General features: G+C 43.6%; 1 protein-coding gene across 11 annotated transcripts in view; it reads left to right on the top strand.

Moving 5' to 3' along the window:
* Nucleotides 1-18,267, top strand: part of HERC1 (HECT and RLD domain containing E3 ubiquitin protein ligase family member 1) — a 107,803-nt gene that overhangs the window by 77,499 nt on the left and 12,037 nt on the right. For 7 of the 11 annotated variants that reach the window (XM_033167929.1, XM_033167923.1, XM_033167928.1 and 4 more), the window contains exons 51-66: nt 186-445; nt 763-890; nt 2,990-3,117; nt 4,137-4,337; nt 5,092-5,222; nt 6,071-6,270; nt 7,028-7,142; nt 7,527-7,673; nt 7,897-7,998; nt 9,170-9,343; nt 10,279-10,572; nt 11,506-11,571; nt 12,656-12,781; nt 13,556-13,694; nt 14,232-14,413; nt 17,247-17,402. In XM_033167929.1, the coding sequence (XP_033023820.1) occupies nt 186-445; nt 763-890; nt 2,990-3,117; nt 4,137-4,337; nt 5,092-5,222; nt 6,071-6,270; nt 7,028-7,142; nt 7,527-7,673; nt 7,897-7,998; nt 9,170-9,343; nt 10,279-10,572; nt 11,506-11,571; nt 12,656-12,781; nt 13,556-13,694; nt 14,232-14,413; nt 17,247-17,402 (2,549 nt within the window). The remainder of the gene's footprint in view (nt 1-185; nt 446-762; nt 891-2,989; nt 3,118-4,136; nt 4,338-5,091; nt 5,223-6,070; nt 6,271-7,027; nt 7,143-7,526; nt 7,674-7,896; nt 7,999-9,169; nt 9,344-10,278; nt 10,573-11,505; nt 11,572-12,655; nt 12,782-13,555; nt 13,695-14,231; nt 14,414-17,246; nt 17,403-18,267) is intronic. The other 4 variants (XM_033167931.1, XM_033167930.1, XM_033167926.1 and 1 more) reach the window with 2 other exon arrangements.

The following is an 18,267-nucleotide window of genomic DNA, read 5'->3' as shown; positions in this document are numbered from 1 at the left end:
ACAGGTGGGGATGGCATACCAGTTTTGTGCTGAGTGAAGGAGTGGGGATAGAGTTTTTTTCAGCTCCGTGGACATTTCAGGTGTGTGGGCTGGGTCCTCCTTCCATTCTTGTTTTGTGGGTAATAATGTTCAACCTTACCTGTTCTTGGCACTCATCTGTATATCATCTCATTGTTTTGTCTAAGCAGGTATAATTGCCCATTTGTATGCCCATCCTTCCTATGATCCTTCTACTGTAGGCCCTCTGGAGCTGGCTAATGCACTAGCAGCTTGCTGCCTTTCTTCAAGGTTGTCCTCGCAACATAGGCAGTGGGCTGCTCAGCAGCTTGTCCGAACTCTTGCAGCTCAAGATCGAGATAATCAAACCAGCCCACAGACCCTTGCAGATATGGGTGGGGATCTGCGCAAATGCTCCTTCATCAAGCTGGAGGCTCACCAGAACAGGGTAATAATCCTTTCAGAATATCTACATCACTGTTTTTTAAATGGCATTTCTCCAAGAGGTGCTTGTTAAACTACTGTCTTATGCATTAAGCATGGGACTTGTTTTCATCGCACAGCTGTAGATTGGTACAGCCAAGTTCCCATCTGCCCCAGCATCATATGGCCATTGCTGGCTGGGGGCTGATGGGAGTTGTAGTCTGAAATATCTGGAGGCTGACAAAGGCTGTGATAGAGAATTGCATGTTACTTGTATTTTGAAGTACAAATGTTTAAATGCTTGCCTTGTAACTTCACAATTATTATTGTCGTTTACTGCAGGTAATGACGTGTGTGTGGTGCAACAAAAAAGGACTATTAGCAACAAGTGGCAATGATGGAACAATCCGGGTGTGGAATGTTACAAAGAAGCAGTACTCGTTGCAACAAACATGTGTGTTCAACAAATTGTAAGTGATCCTTTGAGATGTTAGATTCAGTCAGCTTAATGTGCCAACTTTGTAAGTAAAATATTAGCTAGGAGAGTTATCAAGGGCCTATTCAAATGCATGTTTTGTAAATTCAGTTTTCTATATGCTTAATGCAACTTCATTTCCTCTATCCCATTTTATTAATCTATATTAATACTATTGCTTGCTAAACATGAGTTATGTGTGTTCTTTTAATGGCAGACATTTTGCTTTGATTTCCCAAAATGCATATATACATTGTAACCATGACAAACAGCCTTGTTCAGATGCATTCAAGTCTGTCTGCTGATTCCGAAAGGCATACCCTGTTTCTCCTAAAATAAGCCATAGCCATAAAATAAGCCATAGCAGGATTTCTATGCATTTGCGAAATATAAGCCGTTCCCCAAAAATAAGCCATACCCCGAAAATAAGCCATAGTGACGTGGTACCTCCCATTAAAACAGCCTGGAGAGGCGTGGCTATGCAGTGTACCAATGCAACACGGTTAAAATAAGACATCCCCTGAAAATAAGCCATACTGTGTTTTGTTGAGCAAAAATAAATATAAGACGGTGTCTTATTTTAGGAGAAACACGGTAGGATATTCCTTGCAACCAGCTTCTCCCCTGTGCTTATAGAAATGTATTTACAAAGTCCTTGGTCCAGGATACTTTAAGGACTGCCTGATCACTGAGGTCTTTCAGAGAGTCACTGTTAGTGGTCCCTCATAGCTTGGATGCACAGCTCATATCCACAAATGACATTGTGACCAATATTGTGGGCCCAGCTCAGTGAAGCTCCCTCCCAGCTGAGATCAGATAGGACTCCTCCCTGTTGAACTTAACAGTGCCTACTGAAGATCTATTTATTTTAAGTATTTTATTTTATGGTTAGTCTTGACTGATTTTATTTTTATTGTATTTTTAAGCCATACTGTACACTGCCTAGAGACTAAGGTGTTAAGTTGTGCATAGAATTGTAGTGTTGGAAGGGACACTGGTGGTCATCTAGTCCAACCCCCTGCAATGCAGGAATCATACATAAGAGGTGGCCATCCAACCTCTGCTTAAAAACCTCCAAAGAAGGAGAGTCCGCTACTTCTCATGGGAGTCTGTTCCACTGTTGAGCAGTTCTTACTGTCAGAAAATTCTTACTGATTAAAGCATTGACATCCCATTTGTATTCTTTTTAGCTATGTTAGGAATTGGATGTGGGTGGTGCAGGATGTATGGCCATCAATGTGTAACAGCTTAGAAAAGTACTCATATCTTGCATCATGTCCAAGTGTTGCAAAGGAGCCTCAGTGAAACTGTGTTTCTTCGGAAAGCTGCTGCTAGCTACAGGAAACAGTGTAGTAGTCACAGTGACCGTGCATGAGGGTCCCTATGCAAGAGTGATTGTAAAACAGGGAAACTGGCCTGGCTTTATCACAGACTGAAGCTCCTGGAGCATACTAAAGCCTTAATAACAGGATGCAAATTTAGAACAGTATTTATATCTCATTTTGGGAAGTGATGACTTTACTTGCCTTAGGATTTATTGAATACCCTACCATGCCATAAAATAGTCCATAGGCAGGTGATAGGGCATCCCCACCAGTCCCAACCAGGGCTTTTTTCAGCTGCAACTCACTGGAACTCAGTTCTGGCACCTCTCAGGTGGGTTCTGGCAACTTCCAGGTGGGCTCCATTGCCATTCTAAGAGAACAAGGGAGTCGTTCATGGTGAGTCCCAGCACCTCTGTTTTCTAGAAAAATAGTCCCAACCAACATAACCAGTGGTCAGGTATGATGGGAGCTGCAGCCTGACGAAATCTGTACAAGTTTATTGTCCCTAAACCATAAGTTTATTATCCCTGCCGTAGCTTTTACAATAGATGTGTCTAAGTTTTGCAAGAATAATAGTGTCTGGAGTGGAGCTTCATTTATACCCTTTCCAAAATGATTTTGCTATTAAGGTATGATCAAAGCTGGACCAATGATTGATAGCAACTTAATTGTATGGCTTGCATGGAGCGATCTGTTTGAGAATCTGACTTGTTTCAAATATGCCTTACCTTCTACGTTCCTCTAACTGAAAGCTAAAATTATATTGCAGGGAAGGGGATGAAGAGGAGAACTTGGGGTCACCTAGTGATCCTAGCTTATCACTTGCCTGTTGGAGTGTCAGTGGCAAGTACCTGGCTGGAGCCCTGGAGAAGATGGTGAACATATGGCAAGTTAATGGTATGAGCCACATGCGATTGAATATTGCATACCTGTCATCAGAAGGAGACAGCCTCATTGTGGTGGGGTAGAATGTAACTTGATTATAGAACTGGCCTGATACAGTTTTCTGCCAGAGTGGAACAGCAGGTGGAATAAAACAAAGGTGCATATTACCCAAAGCTGAACAAGTTATTATGGTACCTGAGGGCTGAAATCCCATAAGCATCTCTTCCTTGGGAATAGAAATACAATCATAAATATAAAAGTAATGGTGACTTCCAAATTGAACTGCCTGAGGCCACCTCCTCCTTCTGTCTAATGGTAGGGCTGGTCCTGCTTGATCACATAGTGGCAAGAATAGTTTGTCTTTAAAAGCAAAGTAATAATTCTGTGTACTTTGTGGGCCAATATTACCAGGTGTGTAGCACCACTTGCTTTCTGATTAATTTAGTTATCTAGCGCATGATTAATAGGTATCATTCATTTAAAAATCCAAAGAATTTTAAACTCCCCCTGCATCCATGGGCACTTTGCACTTTGCACTTTTGAATGTTAGACCTCCAAGATTTTGAAGTCCTATAAAAAAGCTGGGATTGGCAGCAGCTTCTTCTTAAGCAACAGTGGTTTTTAAAATTAACCTTTGCTTGGAACAGCAGCTGAGAGAGAGAGGTTAAATAACTGAAGATGGGTTCACAGTTGAGTTGAAACATGCTACAACGTCTGTTGGGCGCATCTGGGGGGCCAAACCTTGAAGACACCTGCAGGGAGAAGCTTTTGAGATTCCCAGCCACAAGCACCCTCAACCATCACCAAACCAAAGTCTGTCCTGCTGCTGTTTAAAAGAGCCTTTGAATGGGCTATCTGATAGCTTGTACAATCACAGGTTAAAATTGCCAGAGTGCTTTGGCAGTGCTTAGCTGGGGAGAATGCTACAGAAGGGACAGTGCTGCTCTTGGATGTGTTTTCATCTTTTGGGATTATGGAAATCAGTGGGTATTAAAATATAGAGAAAAATTAGGCGCATGTTACTTTCTTAGGAGGAAAAGGACTCTTGGATGTTCAGCCACATTGGGTGTCTGCTCTAGCATGGCCAGAAGAAGGACCAGCTGCAACATGGATAGGAGAAGCTCCAGAATCACTCCTTGTTGGTCGTATGGATGGATCTCTTGGACTTATTGAAGTTTTAGATGTTTCTCTCATGCACAGAGTTGAATTGGAACACTGCTACAGAAAGGATGGTAAGTAGCTGCTGCTGATATGTTGTAAGGTGGTTTAAAAAATATATGTTGCGTTTTGAAGCTTAGAATGCTTTGGAAGGCTTGTCTTGAGAGTTAATCACAAGCAGTGTAAGTGGACCTTCAGTTAAAACCATAATCTGAAGGGCAAACGCTAGCTGTGGTTATGCCAGCTACTGTTTTGGAATAATCTGATTTGTGGTTAACTCTGGTTTGCATTGGTGCCCTTTTCAAGGTTAATGCTGGGAAGGATAAGTTGCTTACGATAGGAGGCAAGGGATAGAGCACATGTCCTCAACGCCAGTTGCAGTTCTGAAAATCATGACTTGCAAGGAGCCAGCCTGAACTTGATCTCTGTTTCTCACTCATGTCATTCATGAAGGCCATGCCTGATGGATTTTGCATTTATGTTCTCTAATGCCCTATGGTGTGCTCTTAAATTATGAACATTTATGACTACCTATTAAAGAAAAATGTGGACATTTGTTTCCATATCTGTGAAAAACACTGATGTGCTTAGTAAGTCTTAGTCCTTGATTTTGGAAATTTCTAGGCACTTAGTCTTCAAGTAAATTGTGTAGCACAATTGGAAGTAATAGGTATTTTTAGAAGAGCTTTCTTTCCTACACATGCATACTCACTCACTTCCTCCTACGCTTTATTCAGCTTTGTTCTTGTTTCCTCCAGTACAAAGAAGTTTATTAAAATTCTGCAAATTATAACTTGCTTATCCATATTTTCCTATTTGTTTCCTTAGTATCTGTTACTTGCCTTGCATGGTTTAGTGAAGACAAACCTTTTGCAATAGGCTATATGGATGGAAAGTTGCTGATAGGCATGAAAGAGCCACTCGAGAAAGGAGGAATTGTTTTAGTGGATGCGCACAAGGTAAAGCCAGGCATTATCATCACCCTGCCTCCCCCAGAAAAATTCTTGAGAATTAAAATAAACTTTTAAGTTTATGTGCACAGTTCTGAGACAACTCTTTCAAAAGGACCAGCCTGTACTCTTAAGGGAAATCATTGCTCACTCTGAAATTGCATTGATTCTAATTGTTGTTAGGTTCTTAAAATTACTTTATGACTTACTCTTCCTCTGTCATTAAGGTCACCAGTTAAAGTAGTGGTCCTTCGCATTATTTGTCATTTAATTTTTGATGACTTTTAAAATGCTCTTTGTGAAGCAAAGCATAAGTACCCCTAAGTACAACTGCTAGCAGCCAGAGAGCAGGGAAAGAAGAGGGAATCGTCTTAGGAGCTAAGGTGCGATTTCTGTATTTGTGGGCCCTTGCAGAGTTTTCACAGGAGAGGCGGCAAATTCACCAATCTTGAGTCGGCGGTGTTTGCCTGTCATATACCTTCGCCCTGGAGCTAGAGAAGCACTTCCACTTGCTCTTGCTTCTTAGAAGTTAGCTTCCCCATCAATCTTTTTAAACAGGGGGAGTTATTTTTTCAAATGGGTTTATTTAGTTAGCACTTGTGCTATGTAAAGATGTCATATTTCAAAAAGTAAAAACCAGGACACCGCGAAAGTTGTTGAACTTTTTTAAAGACAAACCCCAAAGTTTACGAAAAACGTGATTTCTCGTGATTGCCAAAGATCCAGGCAAGGCACTGCCTTCTAGAAATTCCCCCCAGACGTCACTTCCTTTCAAATCCTCGTGATGTCTAGGAAATCCCAGACATATGGCAGTCCTACTAACTGTGTATTTCCTTCTTGCTCCTCCAATTCTTCAGGACACCATTGTCAGCATGAAATGGGATCCAACTGGCAAGATGCTCCTGACTTGTGCCAAGGAAGAGTCTGTCAAGCTCTGGGGGTACATGGGGAGCTGCTGGCGACAGCTGTACTTGCTTCCTCACCAGGCTGTTGTGAATACCATAGCCTGGTGCAGTCTTCTAGGGAAAGGCCCCAAACCACAGCTCCTGCTGGCTACGTAAGTTGACTTTTTGCTTGTAATTCTTTGGTTCATCTTTGTACTGGCTGATAATCCTTTTCAGTAGTTCAGGCTTATATTATCCATAAACAAAAACAGGCCTGCTTTTTGATGGATTTCTAGGACATTTCCCCCTGCATTTAAAAATATTTATTATTTAAGCCCAAATGGATGGACTCTGTATTGCCTCTGTTTTGTTTTGTTTTGTTTTGTTTTTGTTTTTAAATTCCAAATAAACCCTCAGAGTCCCTCCCAACTCTATGATTGTATGTTGAGATTCCTGCATTGCAAGGGGTTGAACTAGATGACGCTTGGGGTCCCTTCACTCTATGGTTCTATGATTCTGTGATTCTAAATGGTTTTGCATTCTTTCTGTTAAATATAAAAGTACAAAATGGCACCATAGTCAGAATTTTGGTCACAATGTTCATAGTTTTACCATCTTCTCCCAGTACCTGTGTCATGTTTCTGTAGTAGAACCCATCCTCTGGGTGTACCTTCCCCCCACATCCTCAAAGCAGTCACCAGATGAAAGGAGAGACAAGCTTCATCTCTTTGTTCCCCTCTGCTGTGGACTCCTGTCTTCTGCTGTCTGTGTAATATAGGGAAAATTCTGAGAAGGCAGTTTGCAAGATATTCAGAGACTGAAAAGCAAAACCTTTAGTGCAAACATGATTATATTGTTAACCAACTTGCCCTACTTTGTTGGCTCATAAATTGTGGCCCTTCAATATTGCTTTTCTTAATTTTTATTTAGAGGATGCCAGAATGGTTTGCTTTGTGTTTGGACTGTTCCTCAAGATGAGCTGGTCTTACTGCAATCCAATCTGCATTGTTCAGAAGGATGGTGGGATGAGGAAGCCAATGGCAAGGTAAAGAGAACCATAAGTAGCAAGAGGAATCTAGATCCTTCCCTTCCTTGTTACAAGGAGTGTGGTCCAGAAAGCAACAATACCTGTCTTTGGGTGACAGAGGCAAAATAGACCTAGATTGTGCTGATGATTGGGAGTGAACAAACAATTCACTCTTATTTGTCTGTAATATTTAAAAATACTTGCTCAGCATGTTCTCAGTATTTATTCCTAGCAAAGTGTCCATAAATACACCCACTATGTCTATCTAATTTATGTTTGTTGAAGAAACTGCCGTGTTTCCAAATATTTTTGGGTGGGTAGGGATGGAGCTGCAGAAGTAGTAAAATATTTGGTGTAATTTTTGATACAAAATATGCCTTAATGATGATATTTAATTTCTAGGATGCATACAGGAAAGTAGCTGAAACAAAGTGTATCTATCAGCTGAAAGGGCATATCACGCCTGTTCGGACAGTGGCCTTCAGTTCTGATGGACTAACCTTGGTATCAGGTGGACTTGGTGGGCTTGTGAACATTTGGTCTTTACGGGTAAGCAAACACTATTTAAGGAAATGTAAAGCTTGTTTTCAGTCATTGTAGTCATGTTGTTGCTCTTATAGGGTTCCTGCATAGGCACACAAGTTTGCACTCACCCTAAAGATTAGGAAATATTTAAAAGTTATTTTACTGATGACCTGAATGTAGCCATGAGAGAACGATTAGCTCTGCTTAAGTAATCAGCTTTTGTGGGTTTGTCCTTTCTTTCCTTTAGGATGGATCTGTTTTACAGAGTGTTGTGATAGGTTCTGGAGCCATTCAGACAACCGTATGGATCCCTGAGGTTGGAGTAGCTGCTTGTTCTAGTAGATCAAAGGTATTTTTTCATTTTGTTTGAATGGAATTCTGAATGCCCATCTTCCCTCCTCTGTGGGCTTGGGCTTGTCCAAGTTTTTAATCCCTGCCTTGACTGTGTGTGCTCAGTCCTCTGGGTGACCAAGTGTGCCATCCTAGTGACAGCTGTGAACTTGAATCAAGCAATGAACTAAACTTGTTTCTCAGCCAGTATCTCATAAAAGTTTGTACAGGAATTACTGGCAGTGTACAGTAATGGACAGCTGATTTCAGGCTTGCTACATGGAATACTTAGTCTAAATTTGCACATAATGAAGAATCTGGCTGTAGTGCTGTTGTTGCTCCTCTTCCTCCTCCAAAACACCTGCAGAGACTTGCTTTTGTCTTGCCTGACAAATAATGAAATTTGTAATTTCTGGCCACTGGTGGAGCAAATACAATTGGAAATAGTAACATAGTAATGAATGTTTTCTTCTAGTAGAAGGAGACCATTTTCCATATTGTTAACATAGTCTATATTAACAGATTATCAACACATTTGAGCATCATTATATTACAATATAATTATATTACAATATATAATAATCTCCTTAATGGCAAGCACCAGAGGGGGAATATGTGTTACTTAAATGCAACAAGAAGTCTTGTGGTACCTTAAAAACTTATCAAGCTGCATTTCTACGCTTGTTTACTTGGGAATAAGCCCCATTGAACTCCGTGGGACTCACTTCTGAATAGAGATATATAGGATTGTGCTGCAAGGCTGCAAGCCTAAACATACTTACTAGGGGGTGTAAGCTCCATTGAACACAGTGGACCTTACTTCTGAGAAAACATGCTGAAGACTCTGCTGTTTCAAATGAGAGTTTGTGCATCTGGCAAAATGGACTGTTGCCAATGAAACCTCTGCTACAGAATAAATGTTTTGTCTGTAAGGTAGATACCACAAGACTCTTCGTTGTTTACCCTCAATGTATTAAAAATAACAGATACATTAAAGAAGGGAGAAAAGGGAGGGGAATGCTTGCAATTAGTAACATAAAATCAGTGATGAAGAACAAATAATTATAGTAAAGAAAAACAGATTTATGTCAAGCTTCTATCTATTTGTAAAAGCTAAGCAAGCTGTTACAAAAAAAGCTTGTGTTTTTCTCCTTTCTTTCCTGAATTGGACATATTTGAATTTTGTTCAGGATGTGTTGGTGGTGAATTGCACATCAGAATGGATCTCTTCCAACCATATCCTTGCAACCTGTAGGACTGCTTTGAAACAACAGGGGATTCTTGGGTTAAACATGGCTCCTTGCATGAGGGCTTTCCTAGAGCGTCTGCCCATAATGCTTCAGGAACAGTATGCTTATGAAAAGGTAAGAGGAGGACTTGAATAAGGTGACATGTTAGTAATTCAAGAAAGCTGCAAAGTGCTATTGAACTGTGCATAGTACTTAACAACACATTTTAAACACAAGATGTGACCAGAAATGCTTATCTTACCTTGCATGAAATAATATGTTCGACACACTTCTGGTTCTCCAGTACTGGTTATTTGTTTCAGAAATGAAAAGAGAGCCTTTGAAATTAATATTCTCTGGCATTGTTGGGATATGGGCAAAATATTTGACCAATTTTATATTGCTTTTGGCAGAGTAACTTCCTTTGTATAACCGTTTTGATTCCATAAGAGTTTCATTAAGCTGATGGAAGTTTGATTGCATGTACTGATGTAGGTTGATTGTATTTAATGTATCAATCCGTAAGAAGTCATCTTATGACCATTTGAATCCTTTTCCTAAGAAGATAGTAATAATTCAGGGAACATGGAGAGTGAGGGAACTTCATTATTGGTGTGATATCAGTTGTGGCCTGTGGTCCCCCCCCCCACCCCCAAAGAAGGCCTGGTAATTCATTGAACTGAGCCTGTGCTCATTGTTGGACTCAGAAATGAGAAATGAGAACACAAAGATGTACTTAAAACTGGTTAAATGACCCCAGTCAACTTTCAAATGAATATGTTGGTAGCATACAATGTAGCCCTAAGTTAAAGTCACAGAGCAATATAGCTGGCAAAATGTTCTCTGGCAAAACATTCTTGTGCTAGAGAAGCAGGTTGCTGGTGACTTAGTTGCACAATGGATTGTACCATCTGTTGTGCAGTGAGCTTTTGCAAGTGGACAGTAGCTCCTAAAAGTCAGAGGTGGTGGTGGTGGTGGCAGCAGGAGAAAACCAAGGAGTGAGCGCCAGTTGCATTAGATTGACTAACCCACTCCATGACTTTGTAAATGTTGGCTTTCCTCTTTTATAGCCCCATGTAGTTTGTGGAGACCAGCTTGTTCATAGTCCATACATGCAATGCTTAGCTTCGCTGGCCGTGGGGCTTCACCTGGATCAGCTCCTGTGCAGCCCACCAGTCCCACCTCATCACCAGACCTGCCTCCCCGATCCTCTGACCTGGAACCCAACAGAGTGGGCCTGGTTGGAGTGCTTCTCGACGACAATTAAAGCTGCTGAGGCTCTGGCCAAAGGAGCCACTTTCCCAGAGTCTTTTACGGTCCCAGATCTGGAGCCTGTACCAGAGGATGAACTAGTGCTTCTTATGGTAAGATGTGCAAGTTGGTGGTGCAACAAAACTTATAAATATCCGTGGAGCACTTGCCTGAGTAGGGCAGAGAGAGTTAGTACTGTTTCAGTGGCTCCCAAACAGTAGCACACCTGCCTCCCCACTTACCCTTAGAATAAATGTTCAGGGCAGTATCACCCAAAACAACCCCAGCTTTTTGCCCTTTCATCATCATCATCATCATATTTTAATCATCCAAGTGCCTGACATATTGAGATGCTTTAAAGAGCCCTTTATGACAGGTCAGTCTTATTATTTCTCTGTTGTAGATAAGGATGCTTGAGGAATTTGATTATTGGGAATTTGTATATGAACTGTCCGGATCTGAAGGAAGGATGGGATCCTGCTGCTAATACTATTCATTCATTTACTCATTCTTCCTTTTCAGACGCTCCCCTCTCTCCATTCCAGAGAACAAGTTATATAGCAGTGCTTCTCAAACATTTGAAGTGGAATCCACCTGTAAACTTGCACAAACTTTTGGGATCCACTTGTAAACTAATCCCACATTTAGAAACCCAAAATTGGCTGGTTGATTGGCTTGCACCACAGCCAAGTCTAGCAGCTCTCTCAATGGCTACCTCAGCTAGCCCACCCATGCTTAGTGTAAAATGATGTGTGTGTGTGTGTGTGTGTGTGAAGGGGGGGGGAGAGAGAGTAGCATCCTTGACTGGAAGTTCAAAAGTATTTGTGCATGCCCTGATGCTTTCAGTTCTTGCGGAGAAGGAAGCTCATCATTGTGCAGCTCATCCAGGAATATGTTGGGGCTTACCACAGTTTGAGAAGTACCATTTGGTAGGCTTTTGAAACATAAAGAAATTACTCCTCTGACAGAGAGAGAAGAACTGCCCTGGAAGGATGGAGAACAGCTTATGCATTTAGCCTCAATATAATTAATTTCATGTTTTGCAGGATAACTGTAAATGGATCAATGGGATGGATGAGCAGATTATGTCCTGGGCAACATCACGGCCTGAGGTTAGTATAGTGAATGGTTTGTTTAAAGCAGCCCAATGTGGTGACCCCTTTCTCGGATAGGCATCCATTTGAGGGTTTATGTCCTGCATTTTCGAGGTGGGAACATGTGACCAGGTCATCTGACTGCAGTCTTTCTCTCTTGGCATCTCCTTTAGTTCAGTCCCTGCCTTCGCCCACAGCTAGTGTTACTCCTCTCCTCTCTTCATTTGTGCTCAGGTTGCTTTCCACCTTTTCCCCTTTAGCTTCCATGTCCACCTCCCTCCCCCTATTGTATTTCTGCCTCTCTCAAAAATAAATAGTTTGGTTTTTTTCTCCTCTGCCCCCTCCCCAGCATAAGTGAAATGGCTCTGACTGGCAGTCAGTCTAGTAAGCTTGTATGCAAAAAAAAAAAAAAAAAACACAGTACATCAATGTCATTAATCAAAAGGCTTCCAAACAGCCTTCGGTTGCCAGAGCAGCTTTCTCTGAGTGTCCGCTCCATGTCAAATCAAGCAGCTCCAGTCCAGTGTTCCTTATCAGAAGCAGATAAGCCTGCCCCTACCATACCCTGCCATTGTTGGGAGCGGGGTGCCATTTAGATCGATCCTAACACAAGGCGAGGAACAAACTCACCAAGCAAAATAGACTCTTGCTGGAGCATGTTTTCCTGCCAGACTATGAAAAGAGGACACCTCCATTGTCTTTGGCAGAAAACAAAAACAAACTTCGAACTTTCCAGCAAATGATATTGATATTGAATGATAGGGAACCTTATGAAAACCCTTTCTCAGATCAGCCCTTGGCAGTCCTAAGTTGGCTTGCCCAGTGCCCTGGGTCTTTATCAGTATAAACTCACATCACCGTGTTTTATTGACGCTACTGCTGTTTTTACTAAGGACTCTTTTGCTAATGTGGAAATCTTATTATGCTCTAAGCTTGGCCACAGACTTAACTGAAGGAAGAACCAAGACAAGGAAACCGTTCAAATCACCTAGTCACATGCCCCTACCTTGGGTGTATCACATCCACATGTCAACCAAGAAAGGTCATTCACAATAAGTAACCAGTAATTCATTCTGAAAATCTCTCTTACACTGATCCTCAGGACTGGCACCTTGGTGGAAAATGTGACGTGTACCTGTGGGGAGCCGGGAGGCATGGGCAGCTAGCAGAAGCTGGACGAAATGTCATGGTGCCTGTGTCAGCACCATCATTCTCACAAGCTCAACAGGTAAACCAGAAGTCTTTCCTTACCACTTTTTGGGGGAGAGTAGAAGGAGGCGTTATGTCTGCCTGTGCAGCGGTTGCCTCGCTTTCCATAAATGGCTGGAGTGGCTGTCAGAGCATATTTGACACAACAGCACGAAAGTTCTGCAAAGCAAAATAACCTCAAAGCATACAAGCCACCTTTTTCATAAACAAGGAAGCTCTAGAGACTAGGCTGTGCTGATGCCTAAGTCTGTAAGAGCCAATAAAAAGTTACTTGGGTGCACAATTCAGGTTTCTGAGAGTAGGCTTTAGTGCTGCCCTGTTCCCTTATGTTTGCAAGGTGTGGTTATTATACCCTGCAACAGCAGCAGGGAGTTTGGACTAGATGTGCTCTGAGGTCCTTTCCAAATATGATTTTAACCCTGCTTATGGTCAATGTTTCAGTTACAGGTGGGTAGCCGTGCTGGTCTGCCATAGTCGAAACAAAATAGAAAATTCTTTCCAGTAGCACCTTAGAGACCAACTGAGTTTGTTCTTGGTATGAGCTTTCGTGGTATGCACACTGTGTATCTGAAGAAGTGTGCATGCACACGAAAGCTCATACCAAGAACAAACTCAGTTGGTCTCTAAGGTGCTACTGGAAAGAATTTTCTATTTTGTTTCGACTATGGTCAATGTGTGAATTAGGAACAGTCCAGCTTCCTGTCTTTGTGCTTGTGCCTGTTTAGTGGTGGATGGGATCTTTTTTGTTTTTGTTTTTTAATTATGTGTTTTACATTTTCCTTAATTGTATTAGGTCATTTGTGGCCAGAACTGTACGTTTGTGATTCAAGCTAATGGAACAGTCTTGGCTTGTGGAGAAGGAAGTTATGGTCGGTTGGGACAAGGAAACTCAGATGATCTTCACGTCCTCACTGTTATTTCAGCATTGCAAGGTAAGTAGGAAAAAATGTATCTGTCGAATGTGGGACATAACCCATTATTCACTGATTTGATGAGACTGAGATGGTTTCACTTTTCGTTGGGACACCAGCATTTCATTTTGGGAGCTTAATAGGCAGCAATACGTCCTGGCATGATTTATAGGTTTATTTTAACAAAAATCATTTAGCACTTTTTGTCAGTTTCACAAATTTGACAAATCAGTCGCTGATACTTCTAAAATCTCTTCCCAAAGCAACAGATCAAGTAAGACTATGTACAATGCTGAAATAATAATAATCACTTTCTTAGGTGCTCAAAGCATTTTTCGTGCACTTTTACAACATTAGGTGGTAGAGGAAACAGGCAGGCGGGGGGGGGGGGATGTGAATAGGCTCACAGTCCTAGCTGGGGCTGATAGGAGTTGTGGTGCAAAACATCAGAAGGGCACCAGGTTGCTGAATGCTGCTGTGCCTTGTTTGGTCATTTGGCTCAACAAGCTGCTTATGCTTTGGGATAGTTCTGACACTTCTTTCCTTCTTGTGCTGTAGGTTTTGTTGTGACCCAGCTGGTGACATCTTGCGGATCTGATGGGCATTCCATGGCTTTGACAGAGAGTGGTGAAGTCTTCAGCTGGGGGGATGGGGATTATGGCAAACTGGGCCACGGAAACAGTGACCGGCAGCGCCGACCCAGACAGATAGAGGCTTTGCAAGGAGAAGAAGTGGTGCAGGTTTGAGGCAACAGTTATTTCTCCCTAGTTTTAAAGTAGATTACCGTATATACGTGAGTATAAGCCGACTTTTTCAGCCCATTTTTTGGGCTGAAAAAGCCGCCCTCGGCTTATACTCAGGTGAAGCGGGCGGCTGCAAAGGGACAAGCGGCAAGAAAGGGATCCTTTCTTGCTGCTTGTCTCCCCTGCCCTGCCGATCCCCCATCTGTGCCTGCTCTCTGATCCCTCGTCCTGTGCCTGCTCTGTGCGAGGATCGCCTCCTCCTCCTCCTCCCGTCCCTTCTCCCCAAGGGGAACAGAGGTAGCAACGGGGGCAGCGGGAGCAGGACAAGTATCGAGCAGGCGCGCGAGCCGGCTCAGCCCCAGAGAGCCTGTTGCTTTTGCCCCCATCCCATCCCAGCTCAGTCCGCCATAGAAACTGCCCACCCTGAAACTACCGACCCCTGAAACCTTCCCAGAATCTGCTCCCTTAATTCCTCCCTGAATATGCCCCCTCCCCCTGAGCCCTCCCTGTAAAGAGACCCTTTCTTTCCAAGCCTTCCCTCTTAACCCCTGCCCATCCCAGCTCTGCCCACTGTAGAAACTGCGCTGAGACTATGATCCTGTGCCTGCTCTACCCCTGCCCATCCCAGCTCTGCCCACTGTAGAAACTGCGCTGAGACTCTATGATCCTGTGCCTGCTCTGCGCAACGCATCAGGGAGGGAAAAGTGGGGAGAAAGTGCTCCTCGATGCTTTTCCTCTCCTATGCCTTGCACAGAGCAGTCACTGCTCTGTGCGAGGATCGCCTCCTCCTCCTCCTCCCGTCCCTTCTCCCCGAAGGGGAACAGAGGTAGCGATGGGGGCAGCGGGAGCAGGAGGAGGACAAGTATTGAGCAGGCGCGCGAGCCGGCTCAGCCCCAGAGAGCCTGTTGCTTTTGCCCCCATCCCATCCCAGCTCAGTCCACCATAGAAACTGCCCACCCTGAAACTATCAACCCCTGAAACATTCCCAGAATCTGCTCCCTTAATTCCTCCCTGAATATGCCCCCTCCCCCTGAGCCCTCCCTGTAAAGAGACCCTTTCTTTCCAAGCCTTCCCTCTTAACCCCTTCCCCCATCCCAGCTCTGCCCACCCTAGAAACTACCCACCCTGAAACTTTCCCAGAATATGCCCCCTTGCCCTTGATGCCCTCCCTAAATATGCCCCAACCACCCCTGAAACCTTCCCAGAATCAACCCCCTTCCCCCTTAATCCATTCCAGAATCTCCCCCTTTAATTCCTCCCTGAATATGCCCCCTCCCCCTGAGCCCTCCCTGTAAAGAGACCCTTTCTTTCCAAGCCTTCCCTCTTAACCCCTGCCCATCCCAGCTCTGCCCACCCTAGAAACTGCCCCCATCCCAGCTCTGCCCACCCTAGAAACTGCCCCCATCCCAGCTCTGCCCACCCTAGAAACTGCCCCCATCCCAGCTCTGCCCACCCTAGAAACTGCCCACCCTGAAACTTTCCCAGAATATGCCCCCTTGCCTCTCATGCCCTCCCTAAATATGCCCCACCCACCCTGAAACCTTCCCAGAATCTGCCCCCTTCCCCCTTAATCCATTCCAGAATCCCCCCTTAATTCCTCCCTGAATATGCCCCCTCCCCCTGAGCCCTCCCTGTAAAGAGACCCTTTCTTTCCAAGCCTTCCCTCTTAACCCCTGCCCATCCCAGCTCTGCCCACCCTAGAAACTGCCCACCCTGAAACTTTCCCAGAATATGCCCCCTTGCCTCTCATGCCCTCCCTAAATATGCCCCACCCACCCTGAAACCTTCCCAGAATCTGCCCCCTTCCCCCTTAATCCATTCCAGAATATTCCCCTTGCCCCCTGAAATGTACCCACAATATGCCCCCTTACCCCCTGAGCCCTCCCTGTAAGAGACCCTTTCTTTCCAAGCCTTTTATTGGTATTTATTTTTATTTTTGAAATTTACCAGTAGCTGCTGCATTTCCCACCCTCGGCTTATACTTAAGTCAATAAGTTTTCCCAGTTTTTTGTGGTCAAATTAGGTGCCTCGGCTTATATTTGCGTCGGCTTATACTCGCGTATATACGGTAGATGTCGTGTTGACTCAGTTGCTCTTTTAGGCATTAATGGAGTCTTTAATCTGAATTCAGGCCCATTGGGTAATGAGTCAAGTTTTCCTTTTACCTGGTTGGGATAGAACTAGGTGTGTTATCCCTGCCACAGACTGACAACTGAAAGCTGGGACCCCCCCCCCCCCCCCGTTTCTCAATCTTCTCTCAGCAGTTCTTTCCTTCTGTGTCCCCTTATTGTTTCCATGTTGGTGGCAGCCAGTAAGTGGGCGGGGACAGAGAAATGCACCATGTGATTATGTCAGAACATGGTAATCGTGCCTAAACATCAAGCATACATCAAGCCTGCTACATTGTAGTAAAGCAGAATATGTCCAATATGTTCATAAGCCACCTTATGCAGGTCCCATGCCAATGAGCTACTACCTCTCACCCCTAAAAAACTATAACAGATGGGCCAAAAGTTAAAATGCAGTCCTGGAATTGAGAAATGTATCCATAAGATAGTGGGCAACACATTCTCAAAAGGTTTGAGTCAGTAAGTAGAGAAGACGTTTTCTAAATCTGAGAAAAGGCTTTACAGCTAAAGACAATGAGTGCCTCGGGTGAAGACTACAAATCCATCACCTTCCTTTTCTTGAAGCCCTGAGGCCATGTGTCCTGTTGGAAATAACATATTCATATACTGTTGCAGACCCTGTTTCTAAATATTTCTGGATATATTCATAGGACATTCACCATAAGATCTTCTGATTCACTCACCCTTCCCCTGTCCCCTAGATGTCCTGTGGCTTCAAGCATTCAGCTGTGGTGACTGCAGATGGCAAACTGTTTACCTTTGGAAATGGGGATTACGGCCGACTTGGATTAGGAAACACATCCAACAAGAAGCTTCCTGAAAGAGTGACCGCACTAGAAGGCTATCAGATAGGAGAGGTCAGGCTTGATTTGCATTCATGAGTATAATTGCACTCTCAGATTGGGTCACAGTCCCACAGGCACTTCTACTTTACAGGCTGGAATTTGAAGGAGGAAATTCCTGCCCAACTATGTTCCCATATTTGAATGTTAGGTAGTTCAAAGCACGTGTACAGGCAGCAACAGTCCACTACTAGCCTACTCCCCCGCCCCCCAAAAAAATAATTTAGAAGAATTTTATTTACGGCCATAGGCCCATAGAAGTAAAAAACACATAGATAAGAACTTGTGCAAGTGGGAACAACAGCCGCTAAAACACCACAGTAACAATAAAATACACTAAAATAGAATGGCATACTAAGCCTTAGCAAAAAAACTACACATGTAGTAGCTCACCTTTCTACCTTCACCTTTGTGTACAAGGTGCTTTGTGATCAGAATATGGCCACCAGCACTCCCTGAAGGAATGTTGGTGTGTCTTGGTGTGTCTAAGTATATCTGCTCTGAGGATTCCAATATCTGAAGGGCCAGCAGCACCAGCATTTGCCCAGCCTTTTAAAAATGCTGCTGTTTACACAGTGACTAGGTTGCAGAGCAACTGCCCTGGAGCTTTTGAGGCAGCCCTCTCTACCATCCTGGAGGTAGGCCTTGTGTGCCTGATGTCTTGTGGCATAGTCAGGCCACTGATGTTGCACAGAGGCCCTCCCACGTCCTCACTTTGGTGCCTGCTGCAGCTCATTCTCCCCTGTGGCCCTGGTGGTGGTGTCATTACTATTCCTACTGAAAGTAGGCTGGGGAAGAACCTGCTGCGGTGATATTCCTATAATCTCTTCCCAAAGCAGCTGTTAGTTGAGACTTGTTTTTGTTTTCGGTAGAAACCTAA

This window comes from Lacerta agilis, chromosome 13 (assembly GCF_009819535.1).
Source record: "Lacerta agilis isolate rLacAgi1 chromosome 13, rLacAgi1.pri, whole genome shotgun sequence".
Classification (NCBI taxonomy): domain Eukaryota; kingdom Metazoa; phylum Chordata; class Lepidosauria; order Squamata; family Lacertidae; genus Lacerta; species Lacerta agilis.
Note: the sequence above shows the minus strand (reverse complement) of the source record. Positions and strands in the feature narration are given on the sequence as shown.